This window comes from Rhinolophus sinicus, chromosome 15, assembly GCF_057876585.1.
Source record: "Rhinolophus sinicus isolate RSI-liver-muscle chromosome 15, RSI-T2T, whole genome shotgun sequence".
Lineage (NCBI taxonomy): Eukaryota > Metazoa > Chordata > Mammalia > Chiroptera > Rhinolophidae > Rhinolophus > Rhinolophus sinicus.
The window spans coordinates 19,051,954-19,071,422 of NC_142515.1; the positions used below are offsets into that span (position 1 = coordinate 19,051,954).

General features: G+C 42.6%; 1 protein-coding gene across 7 annotated transcripts in view; it reads left to right on the forward strand.

The window, feature by feature from the left end:
• SORCS1 (sortilin related VPS10 domain containing receptor 1) overlaps nucleotides 1–19,469 on the forward strand; it is a 458,014-nt gene that overhangs the window by 402,726 nt on the left and 35,819 nt on the right. For all 7 annotated transcript variants that reach the window (XM_019725092.3, XM_019725090.3, XM_019725087.3 and 4 more), the window contains exons 19-21: nucleotides 7,872–8,058; nucleotides 14,145–14,278; nucleotides 16,631–16,754. In XM_019725092.3, coding sequence (XP_019580651.3) covers nucleotides 7,872–8,058; nucleotides 14,145–14,278; nucleotides 16,631–16,754 — 445 coding nt within the window. The remainder of the gene's footprint in view (nucleotides 1–7,871; nucleotides 8,059–14,144; nucleotides 14,279–16,630; nucleotides 16,755–19,469) is intronic.

A 19,469-nucleotide genomic window follows, 5' to 3' on the forward strand; every position in this document is an offset into this window, starting at 1 on the left:
TGTGTTGTCTACATTTTCTCAATGAATATACATCAGGGCTTTTCTCTCTTTTTTCTTCTGTCTTCTAATAAAACTATCATATTTCTATTACATATTTTACTACTAGGAAAAAACTCACCACATGGGTTTATCCCTAAAGAAATCTTCCTACTATTTATTTTTTTAAAAGTATAATTTTGTTCTTATTACATATCTGAATGTATTAGAGTGATTTTTTTTTTGAAGTTATTTAAAACACTTGTAAGATTTAAGTCATTTGCAGCCCCACAGTTTTCCTTCCAAAGCATACTGAGGTAATTCCTAAAGCTACCACTTTATCACCTAAAAAGTGTTCCCAAAGCACAATAGGTCAAGGTCATGACCTCTCCGTAGCACAATGTCTAGATGGAGTACAGAAGCTTTGGCTTATAGCATTTTATCTGCTTATACAAGCCAAGTGTTCCTTCTGCCTTATGATATTCTGTTTCATTCTAAGCCAGACACCAAGTATAGAAGACATGAAAAGGAAATTTGAAAGTTGGCTGTCCATTCAAACACATGATGCAAACACTTCCGCAAGTGAAGGATTAAACCATTTTGTGATATTCCATTGGAAGTGTTTGGTCGGTCCATTGGAAGTGTTTGGTCTGAGCATTAGATGCAGAAGTGTGTGGATAGCTAGGCAAGTCGCAGGGATCAGAGTCCTCAAAGGAGAAGCCCAGTCATCTGCATTTCATCAGAGAGAAGGTGAAATATCATGTATCCACTCAAATGTTTTGGTGGGTCCCAAGGCTGGTCTCCCTGGCATCCCTGGCCTTGTCATACCTGAGTTCTGTTTAGGTCATAAAACCTCATCCGCCATCCTCCTCCCTGTTGTGAATATCCTCCCTCCAGGTCAGACCATCCAAGTTCACTGTTGCCTTCATTTACGGAGAAGCTTGGGGGCCTGTGCATTTGGACAGACACCTCTGCTATAGAAAACTATCTCTGAATAGGTAAGAGGAGGAGGCGACACTGTATTCTGCAATTATGCCGACATCTAGATATTGTAGGATTGTTTTCTAGAGCTCAGTTTTGAAATAGAAAAGAAGCTCACAGGGCATGATTCAAACCAGACATTTAGGAATCACGCTCTCCCAGCTAATCTAGTGAGGCATCCTCAGATTTCAGCAATGGCAGCACCTCTTGGGTGGGATCCCGGAAAGGACCAAGAACCTGCTTGGGAACAGAATACAGGGCGTGTACAGCTGCCTTTTGCCATAGACTGGTGTGCCCTGTGCTAGAAGGGCTCAAGTTACCATCATCAAATGGCAGGTCCAATCCAGGCACAGCAGTTGATTTCTCTTCAGAGTCATCTCACTGTTTGCTAAACACATCGACAAGGGTCTTTACAAACATATCTTACAGCTTCCATGGTGTTTTACAGAGCCTGGAATATTCCACTGAGCTCCTCTTACATCGTTATTTAATGAAGAATTACATTCATGTTGGCATTCCTCTAAAGGCGTTTAGTTCCTGAGGCTTGCTAAAGCTCTCTGGTTTCACATGTGACTGACTCCATTCTACAGTACCCACCGGGGAATGAGCACAAGAGTAGAGTTTGAGTGTCTTCTGTGAACAAGTAAGTAGGAGTGCTGAACTTGGAGTTAAGAGGAGTTTGGTTCAAACTAGTCTTGTGACTCTAGGCAAATTGCAGCAGTCTTTTAAGTCTGAGTCCTTTAGGGTTGAAAATTAAATGAGATACTATAGAGAGAGACGTTGTAATTTCTGGCACAGTAGACTTTCAAGAAACATTCTCTCTTCTCCCTTCGTGACCATCGGGATAATCTAGAACAATCTAATTAGCACATTTTATATAAGAAGTTTCATGCCAGAGTTTACTCTTAATTGAATAAGTGCAGGTAGATAGCACTTCTCTCCGTACACTTACGTCTACAGGCTGATGCAATGTCTTTTCTTGAAGGCCAGGGTACATATTCCATAGTTGTCTCCTTTTCTGTTTCTTGTTGAGACCTCGCTAACCTGAGTCTAAACCTTGTTGAGTATGCAAGGCAATGGTGAGCTACTTTTATGAGTATTTTATGCTCTCTACCCTACCTAAATATCTTTAGCCATGAGGAGAAAGGACTGAAATATCTGATTTTTGTTTCTGTCATTTAATACCACTTAATGGTGATTTTAAACCTTACCAAGTGGTCCAAACAGCATTAAAATAACAACAGAAATCCAAGATCAAACTTGGCTGTATCCCATCATTAGTCTAACTAATGTCTGTGTTACTATCTGGTTATTTCCCATACACTTAATCAATATTTCAATAATTAGTATAATAGTAAAGATAGGATGTTGTGTTTTACAGTGTTTCTTGTGCCATGTCATACTCTACTGCCCCGCCCCTTTTAAATGTGGTGAAATCTTTATTTTCCCTCATTTATTCCCTCTCTGTTAATCCTGCTGCTCTCCCTCTGCCCCTCACTTCACCCTTAATCAGTGTTAGGCTGGGTTATATTGGCTGGCACCTTCCCCCATTCTCATCCAAACACACACAGGCTTACAGTACATATACTATGATACTTGTTGCCCCTCCCCCCTTTTTACAAAAATAGCTTATATTATATAGTGATTTCTCTACAATGTAATTTCTGCATGAACTTTAAGGTCCCTTCCAAGACTGAAAGTCAGTGACGCCTGAGTCAGGCCGACTCGGGAGCTCTGCGGGGAACACGCTCTGACATACGAGTTGGGTTTCTACCTGCAGTGAGCCCCCCATGTCTTCAGGAGAGTCTTGGAGTCTCATTCCGGGCTGAGGCTGTCAGTGTTGACTTACTGCAGCATTTGTTTTCCCATTTTTCTCTGAAGCCATGTTATAGGAACTGATAGGTTCACACACCTTTCATCGCTCAGGTTAATCTTGGCTTCATTGTGGCCATTTGATGTATTTGTTTTTCTATTACAGAGTCAGTGGTGCCCTTGGAGAATCCCCATATGGATTTTGTTTGGCTTTTGTGCCTTTCTTGGGCACTTGTTTTGAGCTAGTGTTCTCCACTCTGTGTCCATATTAGGGCATGTGACTAAATGGCATTAGATCTAAAACATTTTATATGATAGTCTAGCTATTTGCTGGCCTAAGCTGTGTTTTTGGGAATGACAACATGATTTATTAGACTGAAGTGACTCTCAATTATACACAAGATTTTCCTGACGACTAATTCTCAATGCCTGTTGTTTCCTCTGTTCTCTGTCCTCTTTGTGGCCTGAACATGATACCACTCCCGCACAGGGAAGACCTAAGAATGGTGTATGAAGGGAGCACTTGAGATCTTGTTTCCCGGCAACTGTCATCAGTTTGGCTCAAATAAACTCTTATAAAAATTCTCAAAAAACAAAAACAAAAAACCAAGAGTGGTGTATGGAGTTCATGACAATGCACCTTTCCACTTGTAAGCAAAAATGTCAGAGCGGAAAATCAAGTCAAAGCCAGGAATGGAGTCTAACAAGAAAAGAGATGTCCTGCCTTTGTCATCACCTTTCCCTCTCTCTGAAAGGTATTACAAGTAACTTTCAATTAAAGAAGCTCAACAAGGACTGAGCTGCATGGATAAAGGTAAAAGCACAGGCAGCCTTAAACCCTAGCCTAAGTCTCTCACTAGCTGTGAGCTTTAGGTATCTTATTTAAGCTGTCTGTGCCCCAGTTCTTCTGGTACGTATATCAAGTAGAAACGACATCTGCCCTTGCTATCTCCCAGGAGTCCTAACAGCCAAATGAGATAATACACAGGAAAGCACGTGGATAACCAAGCACATTAGAAATGCACAATATTCCAAACGGATTGAAAAAAAAAAGAATCATTGGCACACACTGTATTAGATGCTGAGGATACAGTCATTTGGGTACATCTCAGTTCACAAACTACCCTCATATTATCCAGCAACTCGTTTTCCTAAGAAGTTAGCATGTATTGTGGAACTTCTGTTTGTGGTTGTGCACCAGTCACTAACAATGGGTTCAGGTCTTCCGTTCCTGGCTTTATTCATGCATCCTTAGGACTTAGAATCCAAAAACATGCTGGAAAAATTTTACCGTTATACCAAAATTGAATAAGAATAGCGTTAGTTTGTCCTGTACTAAATCCATCTTCAGATGAATTCAATCACAAGGAAAGCTAATGTTCAAGAATCCGAACCCAAGGGCCTCAACCTTTGGTTCAGACCAACATCCTCCCCAGAGGCCCCAAGCCCAAAGGTGGGTCTTGGATGGTAGCTGGGCATCAGCATTTTTTCTTTTAATTTCTTTCAGAGATGCTGATATCAGAGGTTGAGATTCACTGCTTTCAAAACCAATAAACTTTGGGAGTTAATTTTGACAGGAAAGTGCATGTAACAACCTGTATTTCAGTCTGTCACTATGTACCCCAAACTACCCCGTTTGGCTTCTCAGAATACTTGGGCTTCCTTACAGTTCATCCTCCTTATTGTAGCCAGAGAGATCTTTTTAAATTATAAATATCATCTTGCCATCTTCCTTCAAATCCCTGCTTAAAACACTATAATGACTTCCCATTGCCCTTAGGAGAAATGTCAAAATCAGGAAATCAGCCTACAAGTCCTAAAATGTCATTTACTCCCCTCCAGTTTCATTTCGTAATGTGGTCCTGGTGTGCCTATATCTTCCACCTGCTTTAGCTGTACCACCCACTTCTGCCACACGGCGCTTACACATCTATTTCCCCTGAGCCCATTGCCTGGACAACTCACCTCCATCAGCTTGGTTAATTTATTTATTTTGTTTAGACCCTCTCAGCTTAGATATCACTTCTTCTGGAAAGCCTTCCTTGATGTTCTCAATCAGATCAGATTTCCAGCTTTTCACCTCTTACTGTTGTACACGCTTCTAATGCTATGCACTTGCCTTCATATTATCCCCTGTAATAACATTTTATTTATTTGTGAGATTATTTATATTAAGTCCATCTGTCTCACTAGTCGTCTGTATGCTCATGAAAGCCCAGACCACATCTGTTTTGTTTGTTTGGTTATAATTTACTTACCAGTGTTTTCCCATTTAGTACCTGACACAAGACAGACACTCAGTAAATATCTGCTGGTTGGTTGGTTGGTTGGTTGGGTGGGTGGTTGGTTGGTTGGTTGGTTGGTTAAATGACCAGAGTTAAAGCCAAGCAAGCATGCCTAATCAAATAGTGATCTAGGACTTCAGCTCTCGTCCCTTTGCCCTGTTTCTTATATTCTGAAAGGAGTCGCAATCCTTGCCTCAGATGGTAATTACAGCCCAAGGAAGCCAGAGGCTGATGATTTCCAAAAGTGATGGATGAGCCCAAAGCGATGAGTTACAGTGGTATTAGGCTTGCCAAGCACCTGAGAGCCTCTCAAGGCAAAAGCATGAGACCCCATGTGTTCTACTTGAGCGAGCAAAACCACAGCGACAGGGATGAAATCTGCCTTCAGCTGTCAGAATTGGCTCCTTGATGCTCTTGTCTCCTGGTAGAAAGCTCCAAACCCAGAGACCTTTGTGCACATCAGGAGGCCCTGGGTAATTCCATGCCTTTGCCTATGGGGGCTCTCAGGTGTGTGGTAAGTTCGATATATACAAATATACTTAGATATATTTGTATGAATGCCCTAATACCTGGCCTAATATTCTAAAAGTCTGACTCCTCTATAACAGCATCTCTACTGATGCGTAGTCCAAACACTGTATAACTCCCTCCTTTCACCAATTAAATGCATGGAGAATATTGTCATGAGTGGAGAATTCGGAATGCTCAGGCCAAAAGAGCAGCATGACAGAGGTCCTTCCTTCTGTCTTCTTGCAAATGGTGATTCCTACCTGATGTCTGCTCTGTCCTGACAAAGAACACTCAACACTTCTCTCTCTCTCTCTCTCTCTCTCTCTCTCTCTCTCTCTCTCTCTCTCTCTCTCTCTCTCTCTCTCTCTCTCTCTCTCTCTCTCTCTCTCTCTCTCTCTCTCTTTCTGAAATGATATCGCTTATTTTATTTCATCGTTAACCCTAGGTACTCCTGATATTTCCCAGAGAACCGATAGATTGAAAGGTGGGCTCCACCTCCAGCCCAAACCTAGGGTTGGCTGGCTTGACAATCCAGAAAACATGGGAGTGGAAACTGACCACAAACAGAAGAGAAATTGATCAGTCCAATTTGGTTATCCAAATGAAGGACAAGTCAGCAAGAACGGTTGACATTTATATTTATTAGTGAACGGAATGCAAGTGTTTGCACAAAGTCTAGGCTTGTGGATGTTTCTTTTGTAGTTCTGAATGGACTTTCTTTTTCCTACCCTAGGGGAGAATTTTTGCCCATGTCCTTCCTTAGAGTTAGCTGTCATATCCCTGCCACGCAATGCTTGACTGGGCATAGAGCAGAAGAGTAGGTCACGTAGATTCATAGGATTGGAACTGCTTTTCCTTTCCCTGTGAATTAATCTTTTAAATGTCAGCATTTTAAACTTGGCCTTTTCAAAAAATATGATACCATATGAACCTTACTTAATCGAAAATACATGTCTAGTTCAAAGTTGTCTCCCCCCAAAAATAGGAAAAGCCAGCAAAACAAACAAACAAACAAAAATGTGTTAAAGTATGGGCTGTGTGTGAGGCAAGCTGGTTTTTGTCAGTTGGATCTAAGAAACTTTGTTCCTTAAGAATATTGACTATAATTCCAAAGGTTATTTTTCACATGTCTGGGATTTTAAAAATCAAACTCTATCATCTGCAAACGTGAGAGAAATTTAGAAGCCTGTGATTCTAATCAAGCTTTAAAAGGGGCATTGCCAGTCTTCTACAGTTGCATTGTTTTTGCAGTCATTTGTTTTGGTATAGAATTTTATAGATTACTAAACCCTCACATATCTTTTATAATAACTCTTTGAGTCAAGACAGGAAGGTATTAGGTCCATTTCATAGATTAGGTCTCTGAGACCAAAGGAAGCTGAATGACATGCATGAAATTACCTAGGTTGTGAATGGCACACTAGGACTCAAGCCTGGAGGAGCTGTCAGTGCTTTACCGACGTACGTACAATGAATGAAATGCAATCCAAAGAAATGGGTTCAAATCCCAGGACTGCTGCTAACTAGCTTTGTGAACCTTGAACAAATGATTAAGCCTCTCTAGACTGCAGCTTTTTGATCTGTAAGATGGATGCACATTGCTTGCTTTTCTCTCCAGATTAAAATTCTGTGAAGAATAAAATGAGATCATTTTCATAGTAAAAAATACTGAACTATAAAAGAATTAACTATCATTATCTTAAATAACAACAGGACTGAGTCTAATGCCATATCAGTTGTAAGACAAGGTGTCTTCTACCCTTCCTTCATCATGGTTAGGGAACCAGAAATAACGAAGGGTGCTTAGGGGTCTTGAACACATGGGAAGACGTCCATGACCACGTCAGGTAAGTGGAATATTTCAAACTGAGTGTACACCTTTCTTTTCTTATCCTTTCTTTCTTTCTTTCTTTCTTTCTTTCTTTCTTTCTTTCTTTCTTTCTTTCTTTCTTTCTTTTCTTTTTTTTTTTTCTTTTTTTTTTTTTTTTATGGAGTGATAAGACTATAAACAAGGCGTTCAAAGGCATTGAATATCAAATTGGGGCTGATAATCAAACACTTAATTTTCCAAATCTGGAAACTTTGGATTGTCGGTGCCCTTCAGGTTTGGAGAACATCCATCTTCGTAAATGTCTGTCTGCCAGGGAATGTCACCAGGATTCTGCCAAACACAGACAGACCCTCCCAGCTGTAGGAGAGAGGCAGGCTGCCTCTGTGCCTGAGCCAGAGACCAGGACAACCCAGCCCCGGGAACAGAAACAGCCAAGCACAGATTTCCCCTTCCTCTGATGCCGGGCTGTTTTTCAGGGTGACGTGCAGAGGACATTCATCCAAGTGGACTTCGGCGACGGCATCGCAGTGTCGTACGTGAACCTCAGCTCCATGGAAGACGGGATCAAGCACGTGTACCGCCACGTGGGCATCTTCCGAGTGATCGTGCAGGTGGACAACAGTCTCGGGTCTGACAGCGCCGTCCTGTACTTACATGTAACTTGTATGTTATTCCTGCTGTTGCTTTCTGACGTCATTGAAATATTGTGTCCTTTTAAAATGGAGCCCAAACTTTCATATCTAGACGCTTTCTATGTAGCAGAAAAGGAAGGGAGAAGAAGAGAGCCAAGTAGGGAGCATGTAAAGAGAAAATCAGGGAGTGGCATTGAATGATCCTTGCTTCAAATCGTGTGCACTGCACTTACTATGCGTCTTCCAGATGCCTGTAAGATACAGCACCTGTGCCTGGGAGCGAGGCCCAAGCAACTTGCTGAGCTCTTTGATTGAATATGAATGTGTCTGTTTTGGGCGGGAGGGTCAGAAATGTTCAAAAGCAAGTTACACGTATGGCCCAATCTAATGCATTGAGAATTAGCACAAGGAAAGGAATTCTTCCCTATCTGATTATTCTTCTCCCATATTATGTCTTGCGATTGATATTCTTTTAGACTGTTGCTCACTTTTTTTTTCAAGTGTGTTTCTTGGGCTTTCTCTGTGGATGATTTGTTGTTAGACAGAAAATGATATAGAGGGAAAGAGCGTAACCTATGTTAAGGAAGGCACACGAGGAAATAGTTCCAAGAAATGTTCAAGCTTTTCTCCCACTGAGGAATCCAAAGGGGTACTGAGTATGAAGAGACAATGATAATGCCTAAGTTGTGTTTAGCAAAAACAGTGCCACGAATGCGTCTTAGGGTAGGTGTCTGAAGGTCCCTAAACAGGCAAGATTCCCCATTTGCCAACTCCACCTCCCTCTTTACAGCTAAAGGGTTTTTTGTTTGTTTGTTTTTGTTTTTTATTCTTCCTGGGTGCCAGGCTTTATGCTAAACAAGCTGTTTGAGTGTATGAATGATGTCACTCCTCCAACGAACCCTATGAAGTATAGGTACTACTAGAAACCCTACTTGCAAAGAAGCCAGCAAAGATGCTTCCAAGTAAGAGGCATGTGTGGAGTTTAACTCAAAAAAAACTGGAGGTTCTGAGAGCTCAAATAACCCATTTGAAGTTGCAGACCTACTACCTGGCAGCGCCAGGTTGCAGACTCAGGTCTGTCTCCAATCTCAGCTTTTGATCATTAAGGTCATTGTCAGGGCCAACAGGGGCTTGGGGTTAGAGGAACTGAGTTTCCCCCAGCCCTGATCCCCCCTCCACATCTTTGTAGGTCATCCTGAAGGAACATGAACACTTAAGTTAGACGTAGTGTATTTGCTACACAACTACATTAAGTTCACGGCACCTTCCGTATGCCCCCTTCCTGCTGTCTGCCACCCTGAAGCTGTCCTATATAGAATTTCTGGAGTTGCTTCTTACCAAGAAATAATCTCAACTGATGATATCATCGGAAAAATCATAAAACTTCCAAAAATATATCACAAACATTGGTTATTATTAGCAAAAATAACTTGCAACACAAGTGACAATACATTTGCTGAGGTTGGCCGCCTACCTAGCAGCGTATCATTTTCCACAGCTTATTCTGTAACAGGGATTTTTGTGAGAGAGCTGCTCCCCTGCAGAATTACAGGCATTTTATTCCACATTCCCTATACATATTAAACATCTACCATACTCTAACCACATGTAGATACTGATTTAAAATTCAGCAGCAGCTTTTTGTCTCAGTTTTCCAGAGTCTCTCATGGAGGTCATCCACAGCTCACCATCCTGGTCACCCTGTGGACTCGTTCCCACCCCTAAAAACGATCATGTTCCTGAGGGGTTCCTCTCCCGGGTTTACTAAATCCTGGGAAGAAAAACAGCCCAGAGCTTGCCTCTACTCAAGCTTAAAAGTTGCTGAAGCCACGACTTCTAAAAGAAATGAGCTTCTCTGTTCACTTGCATTTAAAAATTTTTTTTTGGTCTCATTAGCTTAGTTGAGTAGCTAAACGATTTGACCTTAACCGTAGTGAACGATGATTTGTAATGGAAACTTTTGTGTTCAGTATTAATTTTGTTAGACTCATCTTGGGTTCAGTGGTTGGATAAGCATGCCTCACAGCATAGAACCCCTTTCTAGGCCTGGCCTTGGGGACAAGAATTAACTCTTTTGTACTAACTATACTATCAAGGATTATTTGCAAACATTCGTTAACTCACATAAATCTAAAACCCATGTCATGAGCAGTTTCAGCAGGTTCTGACACCTCTGCTTGGTGCCTCTCTCCTACAAGACCTATTTTGCTGAACTACGCACACAAACTCTTGCCCATCCCAATGCTGTATCACGACAGGCAACACTGGCCCTTTCTTTCAGATGGAGGAAACAAGGATTGGAGAAGGACCATGACTCTGACATTATTTTACACTGACAGGAAGTCAGAAACAGACCATAATTGATTCACACTTCCCCAGATCTCAAACCTGAAGGGTATCGTGGCAGTTTTTGGTGCCACAGTGCCAGGATGGGGGAGCTGTGTGTGGCTTTTAGCTAAAACAAAAAATGAGCGCTGGGCTGAGCTGGGAGTTGTAAGGTCCAGATGCTGGCCTGAACTCCTGCGCAGGTCACTCTTTTCCTCTGAGCCTAGGTTTTTTTCTGTATCATGTGAGGAGGGTACATTCTGTTAAACGGTCCATGGAGCATACTACTGTGTTTCCCCAAAAATAAGACCTAGCTGGACAATCAGCTCTAATGCACCTTTTGAAGCAAAAATTAATATAAGACCTGATATTATTATATTATATTATATTATATTATATTATATTATATTATATTATATTATATTATGTTATATTAAGACCCGGTCTTATATTATAATAAAATAAGGCCAGGTCTTATATTAATTTTTGCCCCAAAAGACACATTAGAGCTGATTGTCCAGCTAGGTCTTATTTTCGGGGAAACATGTATGCTGTGCGCCGTCAACTGGTGAAGCTTGATTTTCCATGATCACAAAACAGCCTGTGCCCATGTGCTTAGTGGGTTCTGAGCAGTAAGTCTTGACTCAGCTTGCCAAGCCTGCCCTCTGCCCCTCTCACTCAACCCTCCTCCTCCACTGCCTGGGGTTCTCTCCCCTCCCCCCTTGCTGGTCTTGAACACACTCCCTCCACTTTCCAGTTCAGAAGGTGATTTTATTCCAAATCAGAGGCTTTTAAATAGGGGTTTGCAAAGGTCATCAGAAACAAATGGAGATGATGTTCTAGCTATAAGTTTCCCAGGAGTGGGCTGGCAGCTCTCACCGGGCAGCTGGGCAATCTGTTGTAGCCTGACAGTTGGAAATTCCTTGGGGAAAGTATTCACCGTGCTCTGCTTCTTTGCAGACTAATAAGACGCGTAGTGCAGGCAGTGTTGCCTTGGTGGGGGCAGAGAATTGAGAGAACATGCAGATTTCTGTTCAGCAAGCTATGCTATCTAATCCAGTCATGCAGAAAAAAATCACTGAAAACTGTAAATTTGCAGAATGGAGGGGAAAAAAAATGAAGTGGATATCCGGATATTCTAGTTCTTCCCAAACCTCTCTCTTCAACTACATCTTTACGCAGGTGTCACTTGCAGATGTCTTTCTGGCCCCATCTTAGAGTAGTGATCAGTTTCTTGAAACCCGTGTAACTTTGCAACTCTTCACATGATCGTTATATTGGCCAGCAAATATCATACTCGAGTTTTGTGAAGTGTGGTTTAATGAGTCACCTGCCCCAAAGTTACATGACAAAAATGTAGTGTCCTGGGCCCCATCACAGACCTACTGAATGAGAACTGGACTGAGGCACCACAATCTGCTTTGAACGGGTTAGAAGGGTCCTTGCGAACACTGACGTGTAATTCTGTGTTAGGATCTCATCTTTATATTCTGAATGACTGTTATTTCTTCTAGTGGATTTTTAAACATTTCAGACAATCAGCAATATAATGCATATACATTATTTAATTTGATGGTCAGAGGCCTCCAGAACAAATTCTATGCACACACACACACGCATATACACACACACGCACACACGCACACACAGGCACGGTGTTTCCTGCAGCACAGGAGGGCTAAACAAGAAAAGAGGAGGGAAACCCAATTTACGCAGGTAATTCTGCAGTTCCCTCAACCTCCTTGCCAGGAAGATTCATACGGAGTGATGCACTGCCACCTGCCGTCCCTTTTGTGCATCACAGGCACCTGTCTGCTGAAGCTGCATCACCAGCTTGTTCAGCTCTGGGCTGAGAGGAGCCAGCCAGCTCGAGGCCTCCGGGGGCTGGAGGTTCACTTCTGCAGCTCTGTTAGGGCCGACCGTATCCCATGTGCAGAAAAGAATTCATGAAAGATAGGTTTTGGGGGCAGCAGGAACTAAGTATGTTAAACATGTAAGAAATAAATGAATGCAAGAGGATGTGGGAATCTGAAGGATAAACTCCACACATTTGTCTGAATGCATAATTGTATAAACATGCAGGAAGGAATTCATGAAAACACACGTATGCATACTACAAGGCAGGCATGCTCTGTCCTGAATACCTCTTAGATCTCATTGGCGTCCACTTGTGCCCTCCCTCTCTCCACCTGTACCCTTTGGGCTTTCTTGCTTTTCCTCAAACATGGGAAGCCACGTCTTCCTCAAGGTCTGTGCACTTGCTCTACCCTCACCCTGCAGCATATGTTTTATTCTAGGTGCCGGGGACACCTGGCACTTGGTGCAGCGTATGTATTGTTGAAGGAGGCAGGCACTGAGCCCATAAAGTAGCAAGGCGGATCAGAGTAGGGATGCGTTAGAGGCAGGAAAGTCGGAAAAGAGTTGTCGTGGTCCCGGTGAGAGGGCAGCTCATTGCAGGAACCAGCGCAGGACTGGGGGGGGGGGGGGGGGGGGGTGAGCAGAGCTCTACAGAGATACTTATGAAGCCAAATCAATGGTTTCCTAAGTGGATGTGGGTGGCAAGAAATAGGAATGTAGGTGGACTTTCAGCTTCTGGGATGCTCCCCGAGGTAAACTGGTTTTATTCATTAAGATATGGAGACTACAGAATGAGGGGTGGGGGAAATAATGGGTTCCCCAGGAATATTCGGCTGCTAATTGAGTCTGGAGTCAAGAAGGTGGCTTGAGAGCCCTAAGTGTGTAGTGTATGATTGAAGGTCAGGGTGAGGATGATATTACTCAGTAGAAGAGTATATGGAGGGAGGAAAAGGCCAAACACTGTACTCTAGGAAACGGATTTAAAGGTCAAGCCGAGGAAGAGGCAATGATTAAACCAAATGGAAAGGTCTGCGGTACCACTTTCTTCTCTACCACCTGGACTAATGGTGGGGGTAGTAGATTTTTGTCCTGTTCAGGCTGGAAGGAACTGCATTTTGACTGGGAACAAAAAGATCAGGGATCATAGGAAAGGTCCTAGTAGTTCTCTATGAAGAGGCTATTCATATTTTATGTGTTTGTTCATATGATTAAGTTTTCTGTTTAATGGCCTCCGTAAATAGAATTATCTTTTTTTTTTTTAATTGAGCCCATTCTGAGAACCACAGAGCTCTCTCTACCCACTCATGATTCTTTTGTGGTGGACAAGCTTAAGTCAACACCAAACACAATTTGTTCTGTGCTTGCCTAATCAGGCAGCTTTAGAGACATGCACATATAGACACATACAAGTACTCATATGTACTCTCACACACTAACACACACTTTTACACACACAGAGATCCTTAAACTCCAATAAATAGTAAAGGATAATTATATGTAGAGTGGTTTGGGGCTTTGTTCCACAGTCCCCTGCGCCCCCACTGCCCAACATGGATTCTGTGAGAGTTTCACAATCCTGGTTTACCACCAAGGGTATAACCTCTTGGAAAGACAACATCTCTCCGTGAAATCCTATATTACGCCTGTTCATATAAGGACTTCATGAATTACTTGTACATTGTAAAACTTGTACATATAAATAACTCCGGTTCTAGGCCTGGAAGAAAGTCAGTAAATGGAAAATGTTGAGACACAATCATTCCCATTATATCCCTTTCTCCAAAGTAGAAAAAGCACCTGCGCACTTCCCTCAGGAAACATGACTGTGATGTTTCAGAGGCTTCCAGGCAGAATATGCATTCTCTTCAGAGCAGGGAAGGAAAAGCAAAGCAAGCTCTTCCTTCTCTGTGCTTCTTCTTTTCTCTTGCACCTCAGGTCCCCTGGAGCATGTCCACCTGTCTCTTCCCTTTGTCACCACAAAGAACAAAGAGGTCAACGCGACGGCAGTGCTGTGGCCCAGCCAAGTGGGCACCCTCACTTACGTGTGGTGGTACGGAAACAACACGGAGGTGGGTCGGCCTTCCCCGCGGGGCCTACGGGCAGCTCTGCTCAAACTTGCTGAAGCCAAAAAAAGAGTGAAATGGCTTATTTAACTCAAGAGTCTGTGCGTAGGCCTCGCTGTGGGGCCAGCAGGCTCTTTGTGCACCAGTTATCTCATCAATCTGTGCTGTTTGTCTCGCTGTCTCTCTCTGCTTCTCTGTCTCTGTCTCTCTCTCTCCGCTCCGCCCCACCCCCTGCCTCTTGCCTCTGCCTTCCTCTGTGTTGGCGTTCTTCTCCAGCTGGACTGTCCTCTGCAGTGACCCTTAGCAGCAGCTCGGGCTCTATACCCTCGCAGCTGAGCGGAGAAAGTCACTTTCCAAAAAATGTTAACACAAGTCCTGGAATGGAGTATCATTGGCTAGGCCTTGATCACATTGCTGGGGGTGGAAAGAGAGGTGTTAAAGTCAGCCTGCTTAGAACCACAGGGACCAAGACAAGGGAGGGAATTGTCCCCAAAAGGAAAAGGGGTGAATGGATACTGGTCAGGCAAAAGCAACAGAGGCCCATTACCTCCCAACCCCTAAATGGTCTCTCACCCTGCATCAGACAGATCTCTTCTTTAAGTCAGCTTTCCCATTTATGTTTTCCCAAAACATTCCCTGTGATCAAAAGTCAGCAGCCATTTTAAAACCAGTAAAGCCCTTACCCTCATTTACTCTTAAGTCCCTCATTTTGCAGGTGAAAAAAAGTAAGGATGACACTGACAAAGGGACTTGCTCCAATCTCGGATTCAGGTGCTGCATGCAGAGGACAGATCCAAGGCTTTCTGATGCCTCCATGAATGTTATTCTTCTCACACCAGGCAGCATGCTCTGTTCCAGTGTCGAAATCACTCCATTCTCAGAAACTGAAATTTGCCTCCCCATTTAGTCAGGAGGACCAAGCTACCCACAGCCTCCCTCCCCACAGGGCCCCAGGACAGACTGCCCTGGATTGGAAAGGCCCTCCTTCTTTCAGCATTATGGCTTTCGCTTGATGACTTTGCTCTTCCAATGCAATGCATTTTATTTTAATGCAAATCTTTTTCTACCCCAGAGCTGAGTGTTGGCTTTAACTTCAGACATACTCATAATTTTGCACAGGCCAGGAAGGAACCTCCCTGGCCCTAGACCCTGCTACAAGCCTGACAGTGGAAGGACTCTCTCACCGCTGCTAACATAACTAAGCTGAAAAGTAGCCCTTTCTTTATTACTTCCGAAATGATGCATGTAAATTCAGCCAAAATTGGGCCCACTACCCACAGTGGAGGAGCAGAAAACTTTGTCACTCTTCTGAAAGCTAGTACTGGAAGGTGAAAATATGAAACCACTTTTTTGATGTCTCCTGTTATTTACCTTTCAGTAGAAAACCGAATTCTCAACAGACCACGTTGGGTAGACTTCTTGTGCTGCCTTTAGACTTCTCTTTGCCCTACAGGGAGTTAAATGAATTTTGACTTTAAAATTAATTAAGAAAAGACAGGAATGAAATGATTGCAGGGAGTGAGTTGAGGGAGGTCAGTAGGCTAATAATTTTTTCCCTTAGGGCCCCCGTATCCAATTGTATTACAGGCACAACTTCAAATCTTTTCTTTCTTTTTCTTTTTTTTTTTTTAGTCCTCAAACCACTGTCCAATTAATACTTGTTTCCAGAGCAGCTGCTTCCAGGAAATTGCTGATAGGGCTTCTCAAAGGAAGCCGAGCCACACTAGGTCACGCCTGTCTAACTAGTGTGGTGTTGGTGTCCATGGTTGCCGTGTTCCATTATAGTTTATTATAAACAGTACGCTCTGGAGACAAACAACTTGCAGCTGATAGATTTCCAGTGACTACTGCTTAAATCTAGATTAATATAAGCCCTCTTTTTGGTCTGATTTGAACGTTTCCTTGGGTTAAAGGATCTGCTTGACACAAGTAGGTTATCCATAAAGACGTATTAGGTTGGGGCAAAAGTAATTGCGGTTTAAAAGGTTAAAAATCATTGCAAAAACTGCAATTACTTTCGCACCAACCTAATGCACAAGTACATCCATAAAGATGTACGTGTGAACATATATCCCACCATCAAGTGGGATATCAGGCTTCCTAGCCCTCAGTCAGTGTGGTACGGGAAGAGAAGTGTCAAATTCACAAGGAATGGGCAGAGCTGCTTGGAGTCTTGGCTCAACTAGCCCCTTTCTGGCCTGGACTTGAGAAGATGGGTAGGTGTAGACGGAGTCAGTTGCACTGGGTTCTCCAGACAGAGCCTGCTCTGATTTCAGTAGCTTGTTGGTGGCTCAGAACTAGCTATCTCATCTGCGAGTGAAGAGCGTCCCCCTCACTCTGTGCCCTCATTTATTTTAGCCCTTGATCACCTTGGAGGGAAGCATATCATTCAAGTTTACTTCCGAAGGGATGAACACCATCACCGTGCAGGTCTCAGCAGGGAATGCCATCCTGCAGGACACCAAGACCATCGCGGTGTATGGTGAGTGCTCCGTCTTCACTGAGCCGCCCTCCTGCTCGGATGGAGTCGTTTGGTACCACGGTGCCCATGGCCACCGAGGTTAACCCAGTTTATGACCCAGAGCACAAAGAGCAGTAGTTGAGGAAGAGCTGAGTTAGGTCTGGTCTCCTCCTTTAGGGAAGATGTGGTTCACCAGCAAAACTGTGGTCACAAGACCCCTGAGGGTTTATTGTTTTGTTTTCTCACCTGACTGGTGCACATGGAGCGACCATTCGCTCACTCACCTCTGGTCGGGGAGAGTGACCTTCATTATGTGTAAGGCTCTTTCATTCCATTTGGCATTTTGGTGGTGTTTGAATAGCACAAACCTGTTCTAAAAGAAAATGGTGAATATTGAGGCTCTTTTTAAAAGTTCAACTTTTAAAGTCTTGATTATTAAGAGGAATCTACCAATGTATAAATACTCTGAAAATCTTTCCACAAAACTGTATTAAAAAAAAAAAAAGTAAGTAAGTAAATAAATAAATAAATAAATAAATAAATAAATAAATAAATTCTCCTAGATAAAAAGCAATGGAAGGGTCCTATCAAGCAGATGGCATGTGCCATTGTAGACTGGACATTGGTTTGAACAATTTTGCAATCGATTGGGGAAATTGAATATGGTCAGAGTAGTAATGGAATGAAAATTTACTGAAGTGGAAAGGTGGAATTATTGATTGAAAATGGGAGATTGAAAAAAACAGTTCACACAAATTGATCTCATTTGGGGAAATATTTTCTACATAGAAAGCTATTCAGATGGATGCGCTAAATGTTATGAGTGGATGGTAAAAATGTAAACTGTAATGTTAATATGGAAGTGGTACAAATACAGTAAAATGAAAAAAAACCCCAAGAATTTAAAAGAAGATAGATAGGGAAAGTAAATACTGTGCAGAAAAAGAGAGTATAAGAGAGAGGGATAAAGTGAGGGGGAAGAGAATGAGATAGATAGGTGAGAGAGAGAGAGAGAGAGAGAGAGAGAGAGAGAGAGAGAGAGAGAGAGAGAGAGAGAGGCAGATACTAGCTTGTGGTCCAGATAATATCAATTGCCCCAGTTCCAGAATTAATTGATTCTGACTCAGGTTCTGTTTTTCATTTCTCATCTTGCCAACTTGACCTTCAAATTCAGAAAGTAATTTGTAAGCAACTTTGAACTTGTCTCAGGATGATATTCCTTGCATGGCTGGGTGTTAGATTCCTCCCTCCCCCACCCCAAGAGGCATGATAAGCCCAAATAGTACGTGAAAATAAAACAGGACTAGTTTTCCTCACAAGGTCCCATCAGTGAGGCAACCTCCCAGCCAGGTGGCCAAAAGGGAGAACTTTTGTCTCTCTTTCCTTCTCCATCTCCTGTCTACACTCTGGGATGCACTGAATCTTAACAATGCTAACACAGGGTAGATGACATTATTACTCTCATTTTTTCAGAAAGGTAACTGACTGACCCAGCTAGTAGGTTGTGGAGCTGGGCTTCCAACCCAGCCCATCTATACCAGGGCCCAGGCTCTAAAATCACCCTACTTAGCTGTCTCTTCCCCCTGCTGTTCTTTTTCCTCTCTTTTCTTCCTGGATGTCACTGGTGTCGCTAATAGGCACTGACCCATTAGCCCAGCAGATGTCCTCTTGGTTAAGCATATCAGCAACCTTCTCATTATAACCACAGAGAGAACTCTAAATCTAGAAGGTCTTTGGGCTTATCTGGTCCAACTACTCATTTTACAGATAGGAAATTATGGCCCAGAAATGGAAAATTACTGGCTTAAAGTCATTGCACTGTTCAGTGACAGATCCAGTGACAATAACGGTGTTGGAAGTGGTAGTAATTAACATTGATGACACTCTTGCCAGCATCTGTTCTAAGCACTTGACATATATGATGTATTTTCTTGAACAGACTTATGAGACAAACTTATGAGAAAGATGCTATAATTATCCTTGTTTTACAAATGAGAAAATATGAGATAAGTATAATAAACAGAGCCTAAAAACTTGAATTCAGAGGGAATGTTTCTAACCACTTTCCACCCCCTTGCTACTCTGAGTTTTTCCTCTTCCTAAAAATCTCTGTAAAGGCATCATCTGAAAGAGAATCAACCGGGTTATCTTCATCTAAAAAGGTCTCTTCATTAACAGCTTGAGCAGGGGAAGTGATCTCGCCCTCCTCTAACCAGATTCCTGAGCCATCAAACATCCCTAATTTATCTTTAATCAGATGAGTTTTCCAGAGTTTCATATGTATGACTAGAAAAGTTTAATGACATTTGTGACATATTAAAGGCAAATTGCAGCACAGGGAGTTAGGCAACACTGAACTCAACTAAAACACAAGGCAGGGAGAGTTATACACTTTGGGGTGAGCTAGTGGAGAAGTACTGGAGCACTGCAGGGGTGAGGGGGTTATCAATGTGATTAGGCCATCGGTGTTGGCTACTTGGCGCTTATGGAAGTGAGGCTCCTCCCCTCCCAGAGGCTGCAGTCCTGTCCTCTTGATGATCACAATTCAGAGATGTCTCCCAGGTTGTTGACAAAGCCATTCCTGGTTTACAGAAGATTTACATCTCAAAGAGAAAAAATTTACAATTGCGTGTTCCAAAGTAATAGAATGTATCTCTCTCAGCAGCTACCATATAGACAGATAATACAGATATGGATATGTATGTATATGGGTAGATATTATTGGTGTTTCCCTTT